This window comes from Heptranchias perlo, chromosome 24, assembly GCF_035084215.1.
Source record: "Heptranchias perlo isolate sHepPer1 chromosome 24, sHepPer1.hap1, whole genome shotgun sequence".
In the NCBI taxonomy this organism is placed as follows: Eukaryota; Metazoa; Chordata; class Chondrichthyes; order Hexanchiformes; family Hexanchidae; genus Heptranchias; species Heptranchias perlo.
In genome coordinates, this window is record NC_090348.1 from 39,895,734 (window position 1) to 39,921,007 (window position 25,274).

General features: G+C 45.2%; 1 protein-coding gene across 10 annotated transcripts in view; it reads left to right on the forward strand.

Moving 5' to 3' along the window:
* Positions 1-25,274, forward strand: part of celf2 (cugbp, Elav-like family member 2) — a 472,545-nt gene that overhangs the window by 395,618 nt on the left and 51,653 nt on the right. For all 10 annotated transcript variants that reach the window (XM_068005125.1, XM_068005127.1, XM_068005132.1 and 7 more), the window contains 3 exons: positions 3,885-3,933; positions 12,169-12,303; positions 17,045-17,124. In XM_068005125.1, coding sequence (XP_067861226.1) covers positions 3,885-3,933; positions 12,169-12,303; positions 17,045-17,124 — 264 coding nt within the window. The remainder of the gene's footprint in view (positions 1-3,884; positions 3,934-12,168; positions 12,304-17,044; positions 17,125-25,274) is intronic.

Genomic DNA, 25,274 nt, shown 5'->3' on the forward strand with positions numbered 1-25,274 from the left:
GGAGGCCTATATACTACGCCCACTAATGTTTTTTTCCCCTTATTATTCCTTATCTCCACCCAAACTGTTTCATTATCTTGATGCTTTGTCCCAATATCATTTATCTGTATTACAGTGATTCCTTCCTTTATTAACATAGCCACCCCACCTCCCCTTCCTTCCTGCCTGTCCTTCCTGATTGTTAAATACCCTGGCATATTTAATTCCCAGTCGTTGTCACCCTGCAGCCATGTTTCTGTAATGGCCACAAGATCATACCCATACGTAGTTATTTGTGCCGTTAACTCGTCCATTTTGTTACGAATGCTACGTGCATTCAGATAAAGAACTTTCAAATCTGTTTTGTGACGCTTAGTTCCTGCTTTTTCCTTTTTTAACACTTTACCTATTACTCCATACCTTCTGTCCCTTCCTGTTACGCTTTCCTCTCTCTCCCTGCTCAGGTTCCCAACCCCCTGCCACTTTAGTTTAAACCCTCCCCAACAGCACTAGCAAACACTCCTCCTAGGACAGCGGTCCCGGCCCTGCCCAGGTGCAGACCGTCCGGTTTGTACTGGTCCCACCTCCCCCAGAACCGTTTCCAGTGTCCCAGGAATTTGAATCCCTCCCCCTTGCACCATTCCTCTAGCCACGTATTCATTTGAAATATCCTCCTATTTCTACTCTGACTAGCACGTGGCACTGGCAGCAATCCTGAGATTACTACCTTTGAGGTCCTATTTTTTAATTTACCACCTAACTCCCTATATTCTGCTTTTAGGACCTCATCCCCTTTTTTACCTATATCGTTGGTGCCTATGTGCACCACGACAGCTGCCTGTTCGCCCTCCCCCTCCAAAATGTTCTGTAGCCGCTCCGAGACGTCCTTGATCCTTGCACCAGGGAGGCAACACACCATCCTGGAGTCTCGGTTGCGGCCGCAGAAACGCCTGTCTATTCCCCTTACAATTGAGTCCCCTATCACTATAGCTCTTTCACTCTTTTTCCTCCCAGAGCTACCCGTGGTGCCAGGAAGTTGGCTGCTGCTGCCTTCCCCTGATAAGTCATCCCCCACAACAGCATCCAAAGTGGCATATCTGTTTGAGAGGGGGATGGCCACAGGGGACCCCTGCACTACCTGCCTGCACCTCTTACTCTTCCTGGTGGTCACCCATTCACTTCCTGCCTGTATACCCTTTACCTGCGGTGTGACCAACTCGCTAAACGTGCTATCCACGAGTTTCTCTGCATCGCGGATGCTCCACAGTGAGTCCACCCGCAGCTCCAGCTCCGAGATACGATCGGTCAGTAGCTGCAGGTGGACACACTTCCCGCACACATGGTCGGCAGGGACACTGGTAGTGTCCATGACTTCCCACATCTTGCAGGAGGAGCATATCACGGGTGCGAGGTCTGCTGCCATGACTTGCCTTAGCTGAGTTACCCCTTTTAAATTACGTTGAAATTAGAAAATGTTAACTATACTAGGGACCTAGGTTCACTAAAAATAAAACACTATCTGCTATAAAACCTGCAGATCTTCCCTTTCTTATTACTTTACTTGCAGTAAAATGGTAGAAATAATCACCTGAACCTACTCACCAATCAGCTGCCTCCCCTGTGCCGCGTCACTTTCTGACTGGTGACGTCACCCTGAACTCTGCCGCTGGTCTCAGAGTCTCGCTCTCAGAGTAAGCTCTGGTCTCGATCTTTGCCGCCGCTCACCGACTGAACTCTCGCTCTCTCCGCGCTGTTTTTATCCCCGCTCTGGTCTCGCTCTCTCCTGCCGCTCACCGACTGAACTCTCGCTCTCTCCGCGCTGTTTATATCTCCGCTCTGGTCTCGCTCTCTCCGCGCTGTTTTTATCCCCGCTCTGGTCTCGCTCTCTCCCGCCGCTCACCGACTGAACTCTCGCTCTCTCCGCGCTGTTTTTATCCCCGCTCTGGTCTCGCTCTCTCCCGCCGCTCACCGACTGAACTCTCGCTCTCTCCGCGCTGTTTTTATCCCCGCTCTGGTCTCGCTCTCTCCCGCCGCTCACCGACTGGACTCTCGCTCTCTCCGCGCTGTTTTTATCCCCGCTCTGGTCTCGATCTTTGCCGCCGCTCAGAAATTACTGTTGATGATATTAGCCGACAAACATTCAATGCATTTGTACGAAATTCCTCTATTTTAACAGAAACCTTGATCCGATTAAATTATGACAATTAAAATCATCCATGAAATCACATTGAAAATAACTTGTAAAACATTATTGTGGTGTCATCACTGTAGAATAACACTGTCAAGTGATTCACAGGAGGGTACAATAAAAACAGTTTAAAAACAGAATTATAAGGGAATTAGATTGGTGTTACTTGTGACCCTTAGTGACCCCAGATTAAGTGTTTCAATCATCACCACTTTCCATCATGAAGTAAGTCACTGAGCACAATCTGTTGCCAGGGAAACCTCACATTGGGATACTACAGCGTGCCGGGACCTTTCTTACCAACGTTACATGGCCTTTTCTGTCGCAGTTGTGTCTTATCTTTTTTATCCGCATGAAGACAGCGTTTTCTTTGCAAGACCGAGGGAGAGGCAAACGATGATCCTGGGAGAGATGAGCTGCAATTAGGGAAAGTGTTCTCAATGCTTGTGTTAAAGTTGAAATGGTTTGGAACTCTGGGCAATGCATGGCTGATCACCATCAAATATTAACGTCCTGTTAATAGTGCTTTACTTTCTACTTTTGACTCCTCTGTGGGCTGCCTGCCATTAACTTTATTCACTTGTGACAAAGTGACTCGTGTCTCCCGTCTGTGCTGTAATATTGATTTTCTGTTGTTTTTTAAACCATAATTTATAGAGGTTGAGAGTTCAAACAGTTTCCTGCTCAAATTTATTGCCCAATATTTGCTTCAGTGAAGGAAATGGGTACGGGGTGCAGAATAGTTATAGGTCAGTACTGAATCTAGTAGAAGTGCTATGTTTTGCAAAAAAAAGCAGCACTCAAGTGTTTTATATTCTTTGTAAGTGTAACCTTGTTGTGACCTGGACCCACCTTGAGAGCAACACAGTTCATTGGATTAACAATAGAGATGAAAAGGGAAGTAAATTCAAATGCTGGAAATCTGAAATCAAAACAGAAAATGCTCAAGTCTGTACAAGAGAAAGTGGGGTTAGATTTTCAACTTGCCGCCCACGTGTAAAACTGGAGTTGCACCTTGACCGCCTGTTATAGAAACGGCCCAATTTTCATTCCCATTAAAGGTGGTGCAGAGACAGAGAGGTTTAGGGAGGAAGTTCCAAAGAGCAGCACAGAGGCAGCCGAAGACTTTGCGGCCAATGGTTGGGTGAAGGGAAGGGGAACATACAGAAGGATGGAGTCAGAGGAACGAGAGGGTCTATAGGGTTGAAAGAAATTACAAAGATAGAGTGGGGCAAGGCCATAGACAGAGGAATAGGCGAGGACAAGAATTTTGAATTGAATGTGTCGGGGTCAGGAAGTTGAAGTCGATGAACATAAAAATACGGAGAGTTGTAAAACGGGCTGCTGATTCGCTATCACCCGTTTTTATACCATTGCACAAAGTAAAGTATCATCTAGAGCCTATGAATGGGACAAGCCAAGGAACAAAGCTGGTGCCTGGGAGTAACTCTATACCAACCCTTACAGATAAATGAGGATATGTGCAGATAAGCACCTAATTATGATGACGGGGAGTTGGATTTTTAAAAGATCCATTCATTTTTATTTGAACCATTGGCGTTTCACGGCACTGTGATTTTAAAAAATGGAAGGAGAATTGATGCTGTTTGCAGCAGTGCTCAGCTGGGAATATTCAAAGCCATTTTGTGTTTGTGTGGAGCACTTATTTTCCTTTCTGTATTTCAGGGAATAATTCAAGTTCCTTCTTTCATTTCAGATGCATCATCCTATTCAGATGAAACCTGCTGATAGTGAAAAATCAAATGGTAAGCAAAGCATTTGCACTGACTAATGGAGCGTTGGGATTTCTTATATGTTGAGTTTTGTTCTCCTGCCCCTCCAAGACGTTTTCCCTCTTCTCCTGAAGGCACTGACTGTGGGTGGGTACACTTCCACGGGTTTTGGCAGCCCATTGGGACTTCACCAAAGTAACCAATGAATGACTGTGGACTTTCGACTGTGGAGGGCATCACAGCCAAACCTAGTCCTGATACGTGCATCAGGGGTCACTGGTTAGTGATCAGGAATGGAACACTTGCTAATGTTTTCCCCTTTAACTTAGCCCAGAGATGCCGAGGCTAACTCTAGTACTCCCCACCCAATACTTCAGAAGTAGGATAGAGACTTAGCACAAGAGTAGAACATAAATAAAAAGTGACCCCCTATGTGTCCTGAACAGCGGGATGGGTTGGGAAGAACTGGCTGAACCTTCCTCATTCTCCTTTCAGGGAATAAAAGTTTAAAATAGCTAGCTCTTTCAAAGAGCCGGCACAGGCACGTTGGGCCGAATGGCCTTCTCTTGTGCTGTACCCACTATGATACATTGAGGATGGCCCATGAAGCAGGCAGTATAACTGGGCTCAAGAAACAATTAAATTAGTTTGTGGAGAGAGTAGGTATTGAAGGATATGGTAGAGGTGATTTATGGAAAAGGGATGGTTTTCTTGGGTCGAATGGCCATGCCCTGTTCCTAAAAATGCTTTTGTGCTTATTTCCTCATCTTTTGAAGTCTTCTCTTGATGTTGAAATGCAGGTGAAAACATCACATGTTATTTTACAGCACTTGATCTCATTATAGTGCTCATTAATTAACCAAGATGTGGCACATTTCATAAGATGGATGCAATGTTTCTTTCTGCCCAAGATGGCACCCAGCCCCAGCCCGACCACTGAGTGCATGGGTGCATAATGATATACCTGGCTCCCCATCCGGGCCTCTAGCACTTTGAAGGTATCTGACAAGGTATTTTGGTCCGACACAGAACAAGCTTGGTCAACCCTGGCCACGTGCACCCAGAGCACAAAACTGACCCCAATGTGGTCTCATTGGGCAAGCTCACTCAGAAATATATACAAATCTTCGATCACCCTAATTTCACACCTAACAGTTCCTTGTACGTTTGTTCAAATTTTCATGCCCCAGGATGTAGCATGAAATTTGCCTTCAAATAGGTTTCCATCACTAGACTGAGACCTGCGATGTGCTTGTGGGACCATGTTATAATGAAGAAGGGCAGTAGAGTCTTTGGGGGGAAAAAAAAAATTGGATATGGCCTGTTATTGGGCGGGGGTAGCGCGATCTGCTCTTACCCTGCACCCAACCAGTTCTTTACCCAAACACACGGAACAGCCATGGGGACCAAATTCGCACCCCAATACGCCAACATTTTCATGCACAAGTTCGAGCAGGACTTCTTCACTGCACAGGACCTCCAACCAACGCTATACACCAGATACATCAACGACATTTTCTTCCTATGGACCCATGGCGAAGAATCACTGAAGAGACTACACGATAACATTAACAAGTTCCATCCCACCATCTAGCTCACCATGGACTACTCCTCAGAATCGGTTTCTTTCTTGGACACACGAATCTCCATCAAAGACAGCTACAGGTGAGGTGCCTGAAGATTGGAGGGTAGCAAATGTTGTGCCTTTGTTTAAGAAGGGCGACAGGGAAAAGCCTGGGAACTACAGACCGGTGAGCCTGACATCTGTAGTGGGTAAGTTGTTAGAGGGTATTCTGAGGGACAGGATCTACAGGCATTTGGAGAGGCAGGGACTGATTAGGAACAGTCAGCATGGTTTTGTGAGAGGAAAATCATCTCACGAATTTGATTGAGTTTTTTGAAGAGGTAACCAAGAAGATAGATGAGGGCTGTGCAGTAGACGTGGTCTACATGGACTTTAGCAAAGCCTTTGACAAGGTACCGCATGGTAGGTTGTTACATAAGGTTAAATCTCACGGGATCCAAGGTGAGGTAGCCAATTGGATACAAAATTGGCTTCACGACAGAAGACAGAGGGTGGTTGTGGAGGGTTGTTTTTCAAACTGGAGGCCTGTGTCCAGCGGTGTGCCTCAGGGATCAGTGCTGGGTCCGCTGTTGTTTGTTATTTATATTAATGATTTGGATGAGAATTTAGGAGGCATGGTTAGTAAGTTTGCAGATGACACCAAGATTGGTGGCATTGTGGACAGTGAAGAAGGTTATCTAGGATTGCAACGGGATCTTGATCAATTGGGCCAGTGGGCCGATGAATGGCAGATGGAGTTTAATTTAGATAAATGTGAGGTGATGCATTTTGGTTGATCGAATCGGGCCAGGACCTACTCCGTTAATGGTAGGGCGTTGGGGAGAGTTATAGAACAAAGAGATCTAGGAGTACAGGTTCATAGCTCCTTGAAAGTGGAGTCACAGGTGGATAGGGTGGTGAAGAAGGCATTCAGCATGCTTGGTTTCATTGGTCAGAACATTGAATACAGGAGTTGGGATGTCTTGTTGAAGTTGTACAAGACATTAGTAAGGCCACACTTGGAATACTGTGTACAGTTCTGGTCACCCTATTATAGAAAGGATATTATTAAACTAGAAAGAGTGCAGAAAAGATTTACTAGGATGCTACCGGGACTTGATGGTTTGACTTATAGGGAGAGGTTAGATAGACTGGGACTTTTTTCCCTGGAGAGTAGGAGGTTTAGGGGTGATCTTATAGAAGTCTATAAAATAATGAGGGGCATAGATAAGGTAGATAGTCAAAATCTTTCCCAAAGGTAGGGGAGTCTATAACGAGGGGACATCGATTTAAGGTGAGAGGGGAGAGATACAAAAGGGTCCAGAGGGGCAATTTTTTCACTCAAAGGGTGGTGAGTGTCTGGAACGAGCTGCCAGAGGCAGTAGTAGAGGCGGGTACAATTTTGTCTTTTAAAAAGCATTTGGACAGTTACATGGGTAAGATGGGTATAGAGGGATATGGGCCAAGTGCAGGCAAATTGGGACTAGCTTAGTGGTATAAACTGGGCGACATGGACATGTTGGGCCGAAGGGCCTGTTTCCATGTTGTAACTTCTATGAAAGACGGGCACCTCAGCACCTCTCTACCGCAAGCCCATGGACAACCTCACGATGCTCCACTTTTCCAGCTCCCACCCTAACCACGTCAAAGAGGCCATCCCCTATGGACAGGCCCTGCGAATACACAGGATCTTCTCAGACGAGGAGGAACGCGATGGACACCTACAGACGCTGAAAGACGCCCTCGTAAGAACGGGATATGACACTCGACTCATCGATCGACAGTTTCGACGGGCCACAGCGAAAAATCGCATAGACCTCCTCAGAAGACTAACACGGGACGCAACCAACAGAGTACCCTTTGTCGTCCAGTACTTCCCCGGAGCGGAGAAACTACGCCATGTTCTCTGCAGCCTTCAACATGTCATCGATGACGACGCACACCTCGCTATGGCCATCCCCACACCTCCACTACTCGCCTTTAAACAGCCACCCAACCTCAAACAGACCATCGTTTGCAGCAAATTACCCAGCTTTCAGGAGAACAGCGTCCACGACACCACACAACCCTGCCACGGCAACCTCTGCAAGACATGCCAGATCATCGACACAGACACCACCATCACACGAGAGGACACCACCCACCAGGTACATGGTTCATACTCCTGTGACTCGGCCAACGTTGTCTACCTCATACGTTGCAGGAAAGGATGCCCCGGAGCATGGTAATTGGCGAGACCATGCAGACACTGCGACAACGGATGAACGGACACCGCGCAACAATCGTCAGACAGGAGGGTTCCCTCCCAGTCGGGGAACACTTCAGCAGTCAGGGACATTCTCTAAGGCGGCCTTCGAGACACACGACAACGCAAAATCGTCGAACAGAAATTGATAGCCAAGTTCCGCACCCATGAGGACGGCCTCAACCGGGATCTTGGGTTCATGTCACGCTACACGTAACCCCACCAGCGAAAAAAAGTTATCTGTTTTTAACACAACGGGTCATTCTCTGTCTTTCTCTTCCTTTCGGATGTTTCTCTCTCTCTATCTCTGTCTGTCTTTTTTATTCTGGCCGTTTGTGTATTCGGTGGTCCTGTAGGTAACAACACTCTGTCTGAACACTTTGATTGCCTTGACAACAGGCAGTTGGAAAGATTATCTGTAATCACCAGGTATTGTTCTCTGACTATAAATGCGGCAACCTTCCATGGAATCCTACACTCGCTTACCTGACGAAGGAGAAAGCCTCCGAAAGCTAGTGATTTTCAAATAAAACAGTTGGACTATAACCTGGTGTTGTAAGATTCCTTACATTTACATACTGAGTTATGTTAAATCATTGAATAAAGGTTGCACACTACTAAATCCCACATCATCCAATCTGCATGCCAGACCTCACCAATCTGCCGATCTGAGTTTGTACCAGGCCTGCGAGAGTGTGTGCACCAAGGTTCTCTGCTGATGCACTACAGGCCTTGGAGTAAGAGGTGGACAGAAGGAGGAACATCCTATATCCGCAGGGGGAGGGGTGGGGGAAGATGTCCTCCAGACATATACCCAAAAGGCAGCGGGGGACGAAGTCAATGCCAGGCGCACAGGATCATAAAATGGATGCAGTGCAGGAAGAAATTCAATGCTTTGACATGAGTGGTCATGGTGAGTGAGGTCAACTGTCAAGTGGCGTCTCCTACCAACTGCACCACTAGCCGCATCCACTGCTCCACGCACTACACCCCCCCATCACCCACGTACCAACAAACTCTTTCCATCAGTACTCAACTCTTCTAATCAGATGCTTCCTCTCACCCTGACATATGACCACTGTTACAAGTCGCCCACCCACAACTCTCAGGCCACACACACTGGCAGCTGTTCAACCATGACAGGCACATCACCCAGACACACATCCCGCTTTCTTGCAGGAGAAGGTGGCGCATATCAGGAGGCAGCAAATGGCAGTGACATTTAGCCTCTCGAGCCTGTTCCACCATTCAATGAGATCACGGTGGTCTTGTGACCTAACTCCACAGCCGTAGCCCCATATCCTTTAATGCCCTTGGTTCACAGAAATCTATCAATCTCAGATTTAGAATTCACAATTGAACTGGCATAAACTGCTGTTTGCAGAAGAGCGTTCCAAACTTCTCCCACCCTTTGCGTGAAGAAGCATTTCCTAACTTCCTGTATGTCCTTGCTCTCAGTGTTAGGCTATGTCCCCTAGTCCTAGTATTCGAGTATAGGAGACCTCCAAAAACAGTTGCAATTGCCGCAGCAGCCAGAAGCAATAATCCAGCCACTAACCTGTAAATTCTGCAGGGTCCCTTTAAATAGCGCTGGTGGGAAGTCCTCCAGGCACTCCAAGACACGTTCAGATGGTCGAGGTTAAGACTGTGCGTTGAGTTGAGTGTTAAGTCCCAAAATGGTGTCTATCACTTTAAATCAGTGTTGCACACTGATTATATCCATTTTCTCTTTACTTTACATGCTTCCGACGTTCGGTATTTGCGTAAGCGCTAACTCCTATACCAATATAACGTCTGGCGCACGTCACGCTGGAAACGTGCGTGCGCAGCCAAGACGCCATCTTGGATGTTGGAGAGGCCGTGTAGCGCCGAAACAACGGGCGCCACACAGCTCAATTTAGCGCCTTTGAGTCTAATTGATTCCTCTGGAGTGTAATTGCGTTGCCTTGACTCAGCGCCCTTTGCACGGGACTGATGAATCTTTCTTCTTCACGTTTGGCTACTGGTTTCAAAAGTCCTCCGTCACTGAGACCCAAAATCACAAGTGGAGCAGTGCGAGAGCAAACGCCTTGATTTCTGTGTTTCAAGGTTGCTCTCGTTCATCTCAAATCTGTTTCAGAATGGACATTGTGGTCTTTGAAACAATTAATTTTGAAATGTTTGTGAAATAATTTCGCAGTTTCTAAAACAAATGACACGCAAAAAAAAGCCCGTTTTCGAGTAATAGTAATTATAGATTAAGTCATCATAAAAATTCATAATGAGTATGCTTATGAATTTTCAGACTGTAATTAGGTGCCATATGCTGACATTAACAAACAGGAAGCTGGTTAATTAAATGAGACACTTTGGAGGCTGTTTCTGCAATGACTGATTACTCGCTGGAGTCGCACCAATCTTTGCATCAAAGGGGCATTATTAGGGTTTAGGGGAAGGGAACAGCATAGAAGAGGTGACTGCCTCTTCGATCATTCCATCACTTGCATGCAACTTCATGTGTCCATAAAGAGAGGACAAAAACTTTGCCAACAACTTTTTTGCGGGCATAGCTCATCCCTGTGACTCACTTGGCGAGTGCACTGCCCAGTGTGGAACTGAGCCATATAGAGCAGGGGGACTACGAGTTCAATCCCCACTCTGTGCTGACTTAGCTGATCTAACCAAAGTGGCTTTATCGGACATTGCATTTATCAGCACCCCTGGAATAAGGAGGAGAAAAATCAGCCAGGGATCCTGCTTCTCATTTGGTGATGCCAAGCTTGGATTTTAAAACCCTGAAGATTCTCAGGGAAAGGGAAGACTGAAAGAGGTACAGGGAAATACTGAATGAAAATAAGGGACAGTATGACGAGCGTTGATTCAACATAGTGAGAATGAGTGACAGAACATCAGTTCCCCACTCAACTTTTTTTTTGCACTGAAGGGCTATCGAATTGAATGGCGGAACCAGCTCCGGTTTCTATGTTCCTCATTACTGGTGCCTGGAATGAGTCCTAGTTACAGATTGCACAACAGAAAGTATTCACACTGAGAATCTGCAGAACAGTTCAGCACTCAGGGGGTTAATAAGCTCATCCTTCACCACCTCCCCGAACTCCAATACCAATTTGTAACAGTTTGTCACTTTTTCCCCCCTCGTTCAGAGATCTAAGAGTTGTTTTATGGTAGACCTGTAGAATATTCACGTCAAGCTTTTATTTTAAATTATTGATGAGTGTTTTATTCTAACATGGCTAGTTCATGCTCACAACAAGCTCAGGTAATAGGGCCATTTCAATCTGTCCTGGTGAAAAGAACTGGAGTGGACAGTGCCTCAATATATATTATAAACATATAGAACAATAAAAACCTGATCATTAATTACAGCATTTATTATACCCATCGGAGAACATCATTTTTAACTAAACCCAGGATACAAAAGCAGCAAACATCCATTGCTTTTGGATAAGTTTCAATTTTTTTTTTGTTAAATTTCACAAAAACACAAAGTTCTTGGTGTTAACAAAAAATGCTGATGAGATGACGGCTCCATTTGGTCTATAAATAGGTACGTGAGTTTGAGGCTGACAATAGTTGCCTCATTTTGGTTCCATCGTTGACTGCACTGAACCACTCCCTGACTAGCACCCATGCTGCTTTTATACAAATAGATGTTATTGTCCACATAGGGTTAAACCACTGTCATTTGAACACTGAGGTGGTGCCAATTTAGATTGTGCTGTTTGAAACTGTGACACAGATCCATGGCAAACTAGGCTTGATCCTAACTTTCTAGGGAAGGCCAATGACTGTTCGCTGTTTATTAAAACTCTAGGGAACTTCCTTTAATGTCGTGTAGCAACAACATTGTAGAAGTCAAGTGCACAGATTCTGCTGCTCAGATTTCCATCAGAAAATTTCTCTCTCATTCTCACAACATATGCCTTTAAGGTGTCTAATTTACAGTAAATTTGATTTCCATTTTATTGAGTGCTTGAGGTTGTTAAGTGCAACAATCCAGACGCACTTTATTAAACACTTAAGCTTTTTGGAACATGTTGTGGTGTAAATCGTCCCTGTGTGCTTGTAGTAAATATATTAATTCATAAATTCTTTCTTTTATTGTAAAGCTGATTCAGGCAGTCGGACGGAAGGACATTATTCCCATCCCTTCTAATTGCCTTTTGTTGGAGTTAGGGCTGGTGCCAAGGACTGACCCGTGGGGGTATAATGGCAACACTTATTTTTCAGGATTCAATTTGTTATTCAGACTAACACTCAGCCGTTAGCTTATATAGAGTGGGTGGTGGGGGGGCAGTCTTCTTGCTTCAGGGGCTGTGACTGATAGCAAAGTCACCTCGTACTGTCTCACCTCATGGCCTATTGTGTCAATAAAATGTCGTTGTCCGAGAAAGGTGATCAAACGTTACCGCTAATGGCCTCCCGCCTTTTCTTTTTTTTTTTCCCCTGCCCCTTCCAGCTGTGGAAGACCGAAAGTTGTTCATAGGGATGGTTTCGAAAAAGTGCAATGAGAACGACATCAGGGTGATGTTCTCGACGTTTGGGCAGATAGAAGAATGCAGAATTCTACGGGGACCCGACGGGTTGAGTCGAGGCAAGTGTACAATCCATCCTGCCTGTTTCTTCCCAGTGCTAATTGGAACTACATGTCACAGTCATTGAAGTGGAACGCTGCATCTTCCACTCAAAATATAGCATATCAATATGTCTCCTTCAGCGTGCTGTTAACTCTCTAAGCTCCTCCAGCGAGGTATTTTCAACCCGTTATGCGAGTACTTTGATTGCTGGATTCTGTCTTGTGCCATTCTCTTCGGCCAGTATTTCATTAAATTGCCTCTTGTCATGGCAGCTTCAGAATGAAGCAGGGTCGTTTCAAAAGCTAACTTTAAAAAAAAAATCCTAATTTTTTTTCTTACTCCTGTTACCAAATGGTTTTAGCCCTCTTAAAGTTTCCCAACTGTGATGAGGTTAATAACCTTCAATCTTGTTATCAGTAGTTATTCAATTTAAATTTTCAAATGTTTCAAAGCCTTCTCTTTAGGTAATACATAGGGGCCCACTTTGACCATTGGCAATTATGAGAGATATAAAAGTGCATAAATTTTAAGTTGAGGAAATAATTTTGAAAATATTTCTATTAATTTAAGGAAAGCAGTGTGTAGAAGAGAGAAAAATCTGAGTTTGCAGGGGGTGGGTGGTCGGGCGGGGAGGTTGGGCCTGTGATATTATTGATGATTAATGTTAAATTAATGGATTCTGGGGTCAACCAGTAAACTGAGAAATCGGCGTACAAGAGCATATATCTCAGCAAACCCATATCTCGTGTCAGTACAGAATTTTAAAAAAAAACAGCCTCTGAGAGAGGAAAGGAGTATTTTAGTCCATCACAACTGCTGCAGGGTCCCAGCCCCTGAAATATCATCGCCTGTCTCCTCTCTTTCAGATGCTGACTGACCCCGCTGTGTGTATAAGCAGCGTTTTCTGTATTTTGTTTCCCGATATCTCCATCTCATTAACTCTAGCACTGAAAGAGTCTGTCTCCACTCCTAATTGTAGGCTTCTGAGGAGCTGGCGGTAGGAGTGAAATAAAGGGATAAAATTAAATGAATAATAATAACACAGCAGGGAGACAATTGATTGGGGCTTAGAATAAGCATTGTTTAAACATAGGTGCTGTGTCGTGACCAGAATTACCTCCAGAGAAGGCTGAAGCGATTTGATCACTAATTTATCCATGATTAAAAGTGACAGACCAGTTACTTCTCCGGGTAAATGGAGCTTAGCAAGTTAAACCTGTGCATTACTGAGCAACCACACCCTACTAAACCAAAACCCATTCCATAAGGACTCCGTCATTTTCCCATAACTTTTACTGGGTTTAACGGTGCAATGTTATCTTTTTTTTTTGTTTCCAAGAAATCCCTCTCTCAAAAGATGGAGGTAGTTTTTAACACTCGAGTAAAAGATAGACTTCTTCCGATCTAGATGACAGAGGTAATAGATGTGTTAGAGAATGTGCTCTTTGACAGCAAGGAAAGTGGTTTGCCTCCGATCGTGTCAGACAAGGAAATTACTTTCAGAAACCTTACTGCCGGCACAGATAGTATTTATCGGGTCAGAGAAAATGCAGGAACTAATGCAAGATTGCAAAATAAAAAAAAAACATATAAGTGAAGACTGCTCTTTCCCATTAGCCTTCTCTTGCCAGCCTGAAGATAACCAACACTGAATATTTAACAAGGCAGACTCGACATTAGCCCCGTGTATACTTCCATTCACGGCAAGGCCGCTGTATCAGTTGTCTATGACAACACAGAGAGCTCAAGGAAATGATTAAAAACGACAATTGTAACTTTATTGTCAATTCCTCACAGGTACTGTGAAACTTATCGAAAACACAAAAAAAAGAAAGAGTTCTATAGTTTTTTATTTTACAAAAACTGAGGTATTGGATGAGCAATGGAAGGTGGATTAATTTTCAGCAAAATTTGAACCTGATAGGGAGAAAAAAAAACATGGGATTTAAGCCTGGCAATAACTTTTACAAGCAGCCTGGAGAGCATCGACTAGAAGCCTTTAAGGAGGCCTCTGCCTACTCCTCCCTGTCCGAAACTGTGCTGTGAGAAACAGGGGATTTATGTTAACAGTTTTGTCAGTCTGTCCTCCCATGCATGAACTTTGGCTTGTCATTTCTCAAAAAAATGGAAGTAGTTTTTAACGCTCAAGCAAAGTCAAACTAAATACAGATTTTCATTGCTTTTCCCTGTTCAAATGGATATAACTCTTTCAATTTTAACAATGATCTGTGGATCTGCCCATGGGGGTACACCTGTGCAGATGTGAGCAACACCTTCTCGCCCCTTTAAAGCTTCGCCATGCAAACAAAATTCCTCTCTCAATTCTTCCTTCTCCTGGCACCCCCCCCCCCCCCCCCCAAAAAAAAAGGATGGCACTGCCCAGGATTTTCTGTGCGTCCTGAGCAGCAGGTCTGTCAACACGAGCCAACTGCCCCGGAGGCTTGAGAGCATTTCATTTGGGTGGTCACCAAATTTCATAATTGGTTCTCTGCAGCTCGGCCCAGGACTGCTTCAGAAAAGAAGCCTGCTGGGAACTGTCCATCTGTCTCCAAGTCTACATAGACACTGACTGTCTCATCTCTATCATTTAAGTCCTCTATCCCTCTCCCTCTTCTCTTTCCCTCTTCTCTCTCTCTCTCTCTCTCTCCCTCTTTTCTCTCTCTCTCTCTCTCTCTCTCTCTCTCCCTGACTCCCCAAAGCTCCTAGAAGGCAAGTGTGCCTACAGTCATCAGAGATGAAGGTGGGATATTTTCACCACACAGTCTTTAGTTATGTTTTTTAAAGCATCGTGGCCTTGAAATTATGCAATACCGTATTAGTAGACAAACGCTTGACAGATTCATATGAAATTTCTTTTTGTCTGTCTCTTTGACAGTGGGGAAAGTGATTTGCCTCTGATCATGTCAGACAAGGAAATTGTCTGTCTCTTTAACAGAGATGATAACCCATTTAAAGTATGGGGCAAAAGAATTTTTTTGTCTCCGAATTGCTTAAATTTAATACCCCCACCCCACCACTCATTAGCCATGGAGTGTTAAACAGCTTCCAATTCCAGACACAATGAATCATGTTCTCATGAGATGAGACAAATTGGGTTGTCGGGAATTTCATTCCCTCCCGCCCCCCCCCCCCCCCCCCCCCCCATGGTGGGACAACCCAGCATGGACGACAAGCTCCTGATGAATGAGTGACCGCAGAGATGTGAAACTTCTGTCTGATGTGCCTCACTCTACCAAGCCAGCAAAGTAACGATCAGGACAAAATAAATGACTGTTGGCAAATCTGAAATAAAAACAGGAAATGCACAGCGGGTCAATTAGCATCTGAAAGAGGAAAAGTAGGCCATTTTTTTCCAGTGGCGAGCCTTTGTTAGAACAATGGAGGGTCCTACCTGAGATGTTAACCTGTCTTTTCTCTTTCAGCTGCTGACTGACCTGCTGTCATCCAGTAAAGAGGCTCTCCGGCCTAGATATATAGATTAAGAAAAACTCAAACCCACACTGGATATTGTAATCTTCCCCTTACACATTCCCACGCAAGTCTGGTTCGTTATAATCAGCCAAAGTAAAATCACCACGCAGTAATATTACAAAGGATTTAACTTCTCTCTTTGATAGTTAGGGTAGATTGGATAGAATAAATGATATTTACCCAATTTAGAGAGATGAAACAAAAGGGAAACTTAAAACAATTTATATGAAATCAAACAATAAAATAAATCTGCCACAGGGTGTCTTCTAAATGGGTCACTGATTGAGAAGATGATTTATAACCATGTTATCATATATACGGTACACATTTGAAAATACTATTATAGTGTGAAAAGGCTGCATTGTACAATTAAATGGACTCACTAGTTTCCCCAAATCTGCCTCTGAATTCCTCTTTGGTATCAAAGGAAATTTCAGAGCCTCTTGTAATCCCAAGGGACTTGCCATTCCCCCTGTTATTTGAATCCTCTAATGAGATAGAGTCAGATATATTTTTTTGAAAGAGAACATAAGTTCTGCTCGGCTCTGTTACCAGCCCGGTCAATGGTCAAAACTCAGCAGTCACTCTTCTCACACCCCTGATAGAACACACCGTCAAAAAACATGACTGCGCACATACTGCCGGCATGTTAAAATGAACGGAAGCAGGAGATGATTTTAATAACGTGACGTATATTGAATTATTAATTTAATTCAAAGAAGGGAAAAAAAAACTTTTTTAGTTCTGCCCGTTAAACAAAATAAACAACTAGCCTATTCCTCCTCACCTTAACCCCTCCCTGCCCGCTCCAAACAAAAGTGTGGTTTGAGAATCTCAATGGAAGGACAACTGTGTGTGTTTAAACAACGGCAGACAGCACAGACAGCTAACCTTATAACTGGGCCCATGTGCACTAAAGCTGTGCAGCACAGTGAGTTTTATGTGGTCTTTTCAGTGCGGCAGCTGTGTATGTAAAATGGTGTGTTGACCTACTTTCCTTTTTCTCGTGAGCGCATTAACCAAGATGCTTTAGGGACCAGCAGCGAGGGGGGAGGGAGGTGGGGGGATGAGAAGGCATGGCTTGCTCTGACTGCTCTTGGCTTTAAAAAAAAAATTGTCAGTGAAAATGAAAATGTTAAAAAGCTGTTGTATTTTCATGTACTACTGAGAACAGTGTCGTCTTGTGGCCGTTCTCGTAGAGTTGTGTTGGTTTAACAAGCGTCCAATCCTCTTGTCTTGTTGTTTTTTTTTGTCTCTCCTGCTCCCCTGTCCCCCTTGTCCCCACAGGCTGTGCATTTGTCACGTTTTCCACAAGGGCAATGGCACAGAATGCAATCAAAGCCATGCACCAGTCTCAGACCATGGAGGTACTGTATCGTCTGCCCTTTACTTGTTTCTTTGTGAATATTGTGGAATGTGGGAAAGCTGCAGTATATATCAGAGTAAAATATCATCTCAGTCACAGCTGTGTGGTATTTTCCCAGTTTTGATGTGTGGATCTATCCATGATATATTTGTAAATATATATGTATTTGAAAATGAAATATTATTGCAATGGGGTCATTTTCTGCATTTAAATAGTTTCTTCCTAATTTCCTCAAAGCGTCCTGTAAATTCTCACCAGGTACCAAAGCTGATCGCGGGTCTTTTTTTAAAAAAACCTGGGGTTCGGCATTCTCCTACAGAGGTGAACTTTTTTTTGAAGAACAAATACTTTTGTCCCTTTTAAAAAAAAAAGAAAGGCTGCTGGAAGAGCTGAGTGGATAAATGCACACCCCAGTGTGGAGCTGACACTTACCGAGCAGAAAAGTCTCAAGATTTTCTCATGGAAAAATTTGCAGGGCTATGGAGAAAGAGCAAGGGATGGGGTCGGGGGGGGGGGGTCTAATTGGATATCTCTTTCAAAGAGCCAGCACAGGCAAGAAGGGCCGAATGACCACCTTCTGTGCTGTAAGATTCTCTGATTTGATCCCTGGTCTATGGTGAGCTAACTGATCTCAGTCAGTAGCAGACCTGGGTTAGGGTTGACCCCTGATCGATATCCTTGACCCCTGCTAGAAAATACAGCTGTGTGTGGATGTTGGCTGAGCTCAGGATCGACCTTTACTATCTCCCCCGCCTTCGGCCCTCGCTGTCAAAGCCACTTGGGCACCTGAGGGTGGCCAGCAGCCCGGCAACCACACCCCAGCATGACAGCGCCTTCAGTGGGGTGCAATATGAGCATTGGACAAATAGTATAGAAGCTGTGTTAAAAGTCCATTTACATTTTTTAAAAATTAAATTGCTGTTTGTTTGCTGGAAAGGATGGGGATGTCGGGTGAGGACATGAACAGCCTTGGCCTCCGCAGTCAAATAACCTGCTGGTACTTGCCATTGTTGCTCGCATAAGTAGAATGGCAGTTTGGGCCGCCAGTGCCCGTTGTCACCAATACAGGTCAGCACCTCAGGAAGGGACAGGAAGAAACTTGAGGGAAATTGGAAGTGAATTGCCAGTGCAGAACCCAAACATAATTGAATTTGTTTGCCGTTTCGAAAACCAAACATATTGCCCACAAAATATAACGGGGCTCACAATATACTGCAGCTTTAAACAGGGTGGAATGTGTTGGGAGAAGGTAACTTCCTGGAAATTACAGCTTTATAACAATCTGCATATGTCTTCAAACACTGTTTAACCACAGGTCTTTGAGAAGTTAGCGCGTAAAAATGATCACCAACAACTTGTTACACTCATTAAAAAAATAACATTAACCTCCCTAATTGCTCAGTGGTGGCTGTGGTACTTAACTTAATCGCAAAGCAGATGTTAAAGTCAGCGATGTCCTGCTAAGAGACCAAAGGTTAAACGTGTTTTAATTTGTTTTTGCTGTGTATTTTTTTGACCAAACCGCCTTAAACAGGGAATTGGCATCAAAAGCTAATTTAATTTCTTTCTCATTCATGTGTTTTACGGTTGTTTAATCTTTGTAGTGGTTGTGTTTTTCTGTCCTTGTTCTTCTCCCTCCCCTTTCTCCTTCCCTTCTTCCTGTATATTGCAATATTAACTATAAAGACTTCTTTCCACCCCCCTCCCCCCCCCCCCCCCCAAAATGGTTGTTGAGGCATCTGTTTCAAGCTGCTGAGGACATCACACTGAGCTATCAGATTTCCCGTGTACTGGGTTAATCACCGTAGCAACTAGGGTTACCAACTCTAGTTGGACGTATTCCGGGAGGTTTGATCACATAACCTCCTGCCTCCAATTCCCACCCCCGCCCAATCAGACGGCCTTTTTTTTCCCCCATCTTCAGCATTTTTATAACTAACAAATGAAAGAGTTCATCGAAAATTGAAAAAAACATACAATTTTTTAATGCACCAATGATTTTCCTGCTCGCACCAGTGTTAAGGAGATGAATCCTTAATTCCTAGAGACTCCAGGACAATCCTGGAGGGTTGGCCGGCCTAGAAGCAGCCATCTTTATTTACATTAAAAGGTTGCAAACAAAAAGAACCCACTTATCCTATCGATGCTCGTCCCAGCCTAGCATTTAGCAGTGTTGTGAATGTCCCTACACTCAGGCCCCTGATTTTTTAAGAGAGGTGGAGAGGGGAGGAGGAGGAGGGGACGGTGCTTCTCCGGGCCCACAAGGAAACCTTAGGAAAAATTGACCTGACTCGACCTTCTGGCCCACGATCCCCCTTTCCGACACGTCTGGACTGTTGGAGAAGCCATCACTGCTCCCCTCGCTCAGGCCTCCGACTAAAGTAGCAGATCGGGTCCCGATGACGGGGGGAAGTCCTGCTCAAAAGAGCGGATTGATACTTGGACCCGTCGGGAAGGCAGTGGGTTCGGAGTGGGTAACTCTCTCCCCTCATTTTAACCGCCGCCTCCCAGTTTCCGCCAGGCGAGGGGAGTTAAAATCGGGGCCTGAAGCTCTACACACGTGCCTGATAGATTAATCCTCACGTTTATCATCCTCTGTGTGCACACATTTCTTCTGGTATCTGATCAAAGTTTGTTTTTTCACTAGTGTACACACTATTATCCTGCTTCATTCTAAAATAATCCATTCAGCATTTACCTTACCTAAGCCATTTCATAATTTATTAGCTGCACTGAGGTTCACCATTGTGTCCCTGCTCTGTGCTGATGTGGCAGTACAGGTGCTATAATTGGTGTCAGTCTCCCTGCATTATGCGGGGCAGAAATCCTAATTGCTACGCAGTGACCTCCAGCTGAAGACAGTGTGTCGGGTGAGGACAATATTGGGTACTACTATGATTCCCCCCCCCTCCCATGGTTGAATTGCCCTGCTGCTTTCACTGTCTGGGCCCATACATACAGAATAAGCACTTGGTTTGAGATTATTGCAGAGTGTACCCACGGAACTGAACCCTAGCCTGAGTCAGCACAGACAGGAGAGGAAGGGAGAAAAATTATAAAATAGCAGAAGTTTTTATTTTATGCAAACCGCTTGAGCACGCAGTGGCACTGAATGATGCGATGTGAGGCCGCGTCTACGATTCCTCACGCAGTGATTCCAGACTTGCTGCAGTTCAGAGGCACTGAGTGGAGCACAGGAGTCGTCACAACAGAGAAGGGGGAAAAATTAGCGACCTTGTGTCACACTTCACCCAGCGACAACGTGGTACTGAGAGAGGCCTAGCGTTGAAAGCTTGTCTCTCACACGCTTCCCAGCAACAAGAAGCCTAGGAAGGGGGGGCTCCCAGCAACGAAAGATCTGAGATCAGGGATTCTCCTCACCTGCTTCGCAGCAACCAAAGCCCTGGGATCAGGGGCCTCCCTCACATGCCATCCAAGAGCAAAGATACAAGGCCAGACGCCTGTCCCACATACATCTTGGCAGCCAGCTACAAGATGGCATTAACGAAGGCTTGGCACGCGGCTACTACCCACCTCCACCCTCCTGCATTTTTTTTATTCGTTCATGGGATGTGGGCGTCGCTGGCGAGGCCGGCATTTATTGCCCATCCCTTATTGCCCTTGAGAAGGTGGTGGTGAGCCGCCTTCTTGAACCGCTGCAGTCAGTGTGGTGAAGGTTCTCCCACAGTGCTGTTAGGAAGGGAGTGCCAGGATTTTGACCCAGCGACGATGAAGGAACAGCGATATATTTCCAAGTCGGGATGGTGTGTGACTTGGAGGGGAACGTGCAGGTGGTGTTGTTCCCATGTGCCTGCTGCCTTGTCCTTCTAGATGGTAGAGGTCGCGGGTTTGCGAGGTACTGTCGAAGAAGCCTTGGCGAGTTGCTGCAGTGCATCCTGTGGATGGTACACACTGCAGCCACTGTGCGCCGGTGGTGAAGGGAATGAATGTTTAGGGTGGTGGATGGGGTGCCAATCAAGCGGGCTGCTTCGTCCTGGATGGGAGAAGCATGTGGCACAGGGAAATTTCAAAAGGGAGAGTAGACAAATAAATAAAATAACCAAAACTCAAAAAAAAAAGTCACACATCTTGAAGTCGTCCAGTTTGACATGGTCACCATTAAAATAGCAGATGAAGGAGTTCCAGTTAAACCCGTTAACTCATTTGTTATGCTAATAATGCACAATGTGAGATCAACTTGACACTATTAAATACATAAAATAAAAAATTGTTCTTACATTAATTTTGGAAGGGGCTTAATAAGCCCCCTGAATAATTTGCCCTCTTTAAAAGTGCAATTAAAAGAACCAGGAGTGAATGTTCTTCATTGCGATACCAGCAATGCTAAAAGATGCCTCCACAATCTGCAGCCTGTGTTACTGTGCTGATTTGCATAGTCTTTCATTAATATATTGTGTGTGTGTGTTTGTGTGTTTTATTTTCCTTTGGAGAAGATGTCAATTATTTGTGTCCCAAAATATAACAGAAATTGAAATCCTGTCAGTCCTCTCCCCACAGCCGTGTTTCTTAATAAGAGAAATGAAGTAACCACTTCTGTGAAGTGTCTGCCACTGAAAATGTTTGTTAACAAAATTCTCTCGTCAAAAATGTAATGTTATACCCGTCGATCTGGAAATGCTTTCTGTACTGTAAAGAGCAAAAGACCAAAAACTGTGGGGAGAGAAATAGCTGCAATGGTGGAATATTTGGGCTTGAACTAGAGGGACCTCAGTTTGAATTTCATTCTCCTGCGATATTTAACTGAGCCGTACAGGTCAGAAGGCACCCCAGGTCAATCTGTGGTCTGTGCCAAGTTAGTTGATCTCAGCCCCCGGGCTAGGGATGGGATGAGGAAAAATCGCCCATAGTTCCCATTCTTGATCCATCCGATGATGCTTTCTGGAACGTGCAAATGTCAGATAAGGAAGGTCAGGTTAAGATGTGCTACCTCACAAGGTTGAATAGACAACAGGCTCTCACTGCCTAGTCCCATACACAAAGGAAGGTCACTTGGAGTAAGGTACTGAAAGGCTGCAAGAACACATGGAATCAGTGCCTTGAGAGAAGGGGAGAACATTGAGGGGGTTGGAGGAAAAGCAATGGGGAATATGTGTTCCAGTCCCTGCAGTTGTTTTTGGTGGGGGAGGAGGAAAATTGCTCCCATGTGCACGAGCAAAGTTCCTGGCAGGTTGGGAATGGAAGTGCCTGTAGAGGATAAACTGCCTGCGGGTGGGGTGTGTGGGAGAGCATGTTATCCGCATAATAACAGTTTCTCAATTTTATGTTCGCTGATTTTCATCTATTCGTTAGTTTATTAAAAAAAAGTCATAGATTTGTATGGGTAACAACAGAAAAATGTACAATATCGGATCACACCGATCTTCATTCCTGGGGAATATATATAAACTGAACGGTCCCAACTCTCACACGTAACAGGTAAGAGAGACCACGGTTGTCCACTCGAGTGCTAAGTCAGGATGACGTTGCCCTGAAGGAGCCTGGTTCATGGATTAACACTGGGAGCCGAGGGCAGTGTCTCAATCCCAGCACAGAAGCGCTGGACCCTGGGGGAGACCCTGGCCCAGGAGGAAAACCCAAAGAGAGGCAGAGGAACGGCTGTGGGGGCGGGAGTGCTTGGTGGATTTTTGCTAATTAGCCAGAAGGCCCGCGTAGAACTGACTGCATGATGGTGACAGGTTGCAAGGCGGGCAAGAAGTAATAAAAACATGGTGTGGAGTATAGAAGGCTTGGAATAACTGGGAAAATCCCAAAAAGTTAAAAAAAAAGTGAGGGTAGAAATTGTCCAGGTGGTGAAGGCCTCTGCCCTAGGGTAGCTTCCAATTGGTAAGAGTGCTGGCAGCACATAGGTCAGGTCTGCCATTTCGGGATCAGGCAATTGGGCCAATGTGCTTTCAGATCTGCACAGACCTTCTCCCGATATCGGGGAAGGTCATCAACTGGACTGGCAAAGTCATAAACACGTTGAAGAAATTGCGTATCTAAATTCCAAAATATATCTAAATCTCGACCTATATATCTTGTGTGAGCATGTATCTGTTACACCAGACGTCACACTTTGTTACAAACCCAAAACGATCTTGAAAAAGGAGAAAGCAAGTCGTCGATCTGGAGCCTGAAATTTACAAACAGCCCCCTTTGATTGGCCTCAGCAGCTTGTAAGTTAGCAGAGTTTGGACTATTAACAAGAGTGCTCCAGAACTCGGGCTACTCGTGAGCAACGCCACGGGAGGTCTGCTCACACGAGGATGCAATAGGAAATCAAGAGGAAGAGAAATGAAGCATCATTGGGAAAGGCCTGTAAAAGGACAAAGGAAATGTAATGAAAGGATTGAGAGCGGACAAGCAGAGCGATCCCCTATATCTGGGGAGTGACGCTCAACTAAACATGCGCCATCTCCCTGCACCACTTGCCCATCATTTTTCTTCCTGTCGCTGCTCCTAATCAAGGCCCATGATTCTCAATGATGAGGGGATCTGGCTCCGTGCCCGCAGTTTTAACTGGAAACCCGGCAGCAGCTCACAAGACCTACGAAGATGGAAGAAGAGTTGCCACGGTTCAGACTGCGTCTGCCTGGAAGAGCTGAACATGTGGGGACAAAAATTCGGCCGAAGCCTGGGAACGAGTCCCGTTCCCTGGTCAGCAGGAGGAATACCTTAGTGTACCACAGGAACCTCCGAGGAAGAAAGCAGTTAGAGAATGGACATCACTAGATGGGAAGAGGAGGATTGAGGAAGGTCCAATTTCAGCGACCATCATTGATTGCTTGTGTAAACACCAAGGCCCTGATCACTAACGATGTTTTTGGCGCATCTGGGGCACTGGCATTCAGACAGCCAAAGACACAAATTGAGCAGGACCCATTTATGCTAGGTCTCCGCCCCATTAATCCTGAGCTGGGGAGGATCTCCTCAGCTAAAGTAGGCCAGCGTTTCGTCCATGTGCCCCCTTTCCAGGTGATGCAAAGAATAGAGGTGGGACTGGCAGGTCGATGTGACCCACCGGAATTCCCACCAGTCCCACCTCTGGTGGCCCCCAGTATTTTGTACAGCTCCAAGAAACATGCATATGGTACTCAGAACCAGGTCTCGCAAGGCTCAGTACTAGGCCCCTTGCTTTTTGTGATATATATATTAATGATTTGGACTTGAATGTGGGGGGGCTTGATCAAGAAGTTTGCAGATGATACAAAAATTGTCCACGTGGTCGATAATGAGGAGGAAAGCTGTAGACTGCAGGAAGATATCGATGGACTGGTCAGGTGGGCAGAAAAGTGGTAAATGGAGTTCAGTCCAGAGAAGTGTGAGGTAATGCATTTGGGGAGGGCAAACATGGCAAGTGAGTACACAATGAATGGGAGGATACTGAGAGGTGTAGAGGAAGTGAGGGACCTTGGAGTGCATGTCCACAGATCCCTGAAGGTAGCAAGACAGGTAGATAAGGTGGTTAAAAAGGCATATGGGATACTTTCCTTTATTAGCCGAGCCATAGAATATAAGAGCAGGGAGGTTATGCTAGAACTGTATAAAACACTAGTTAGGCCACAGCTTGAGTACAGCGTACAGTTCTGGTCACAACATTACAGGAAAGATGTGATTGCAGTAGAGAGGGTACAGAGAAGATTTGAGGATGTTGCGAGGACTGGAGAATTCTAGCTATGAGAAAAGATTGGACAGGCTGGGGTTGTTTTCTTTGGAACAGCGGAGACTGAGGGGAGATTTAATTGAGGTAAATAAAATTATGACGGGACTAGATAGAGTGGATAGGGAGGACCTATTTCCCTTAGCAGAGGGGTCAGTGACCAGGGGGCATAGATTTCAAGTAATTGGTAGAAGGATTAGAGGGGAGCTGAGGAGAAATTTTTTCACCCGGAGTGTGGTGGGGGTCTGGAACTCACTGCCTGAATAGGTGGTAGAGGCAGAAATCTTCAACTCATTTAAAAAGTACTCGGATGTGCACTTGAAGTGCCGTAATCTACAGGGCCACGGACCAAGAGCTGGAAAGTGGGATTAAGCTGGACAGCTCTTTTTCGGCCGGCACGGACACTATGGGCCGAATGGCCTCCTTCTGTGCCGTAACTTTCTATGATTCTAGAACCCGTGGATGTGGGGCCCACCAAAGTGGGAAAGGCC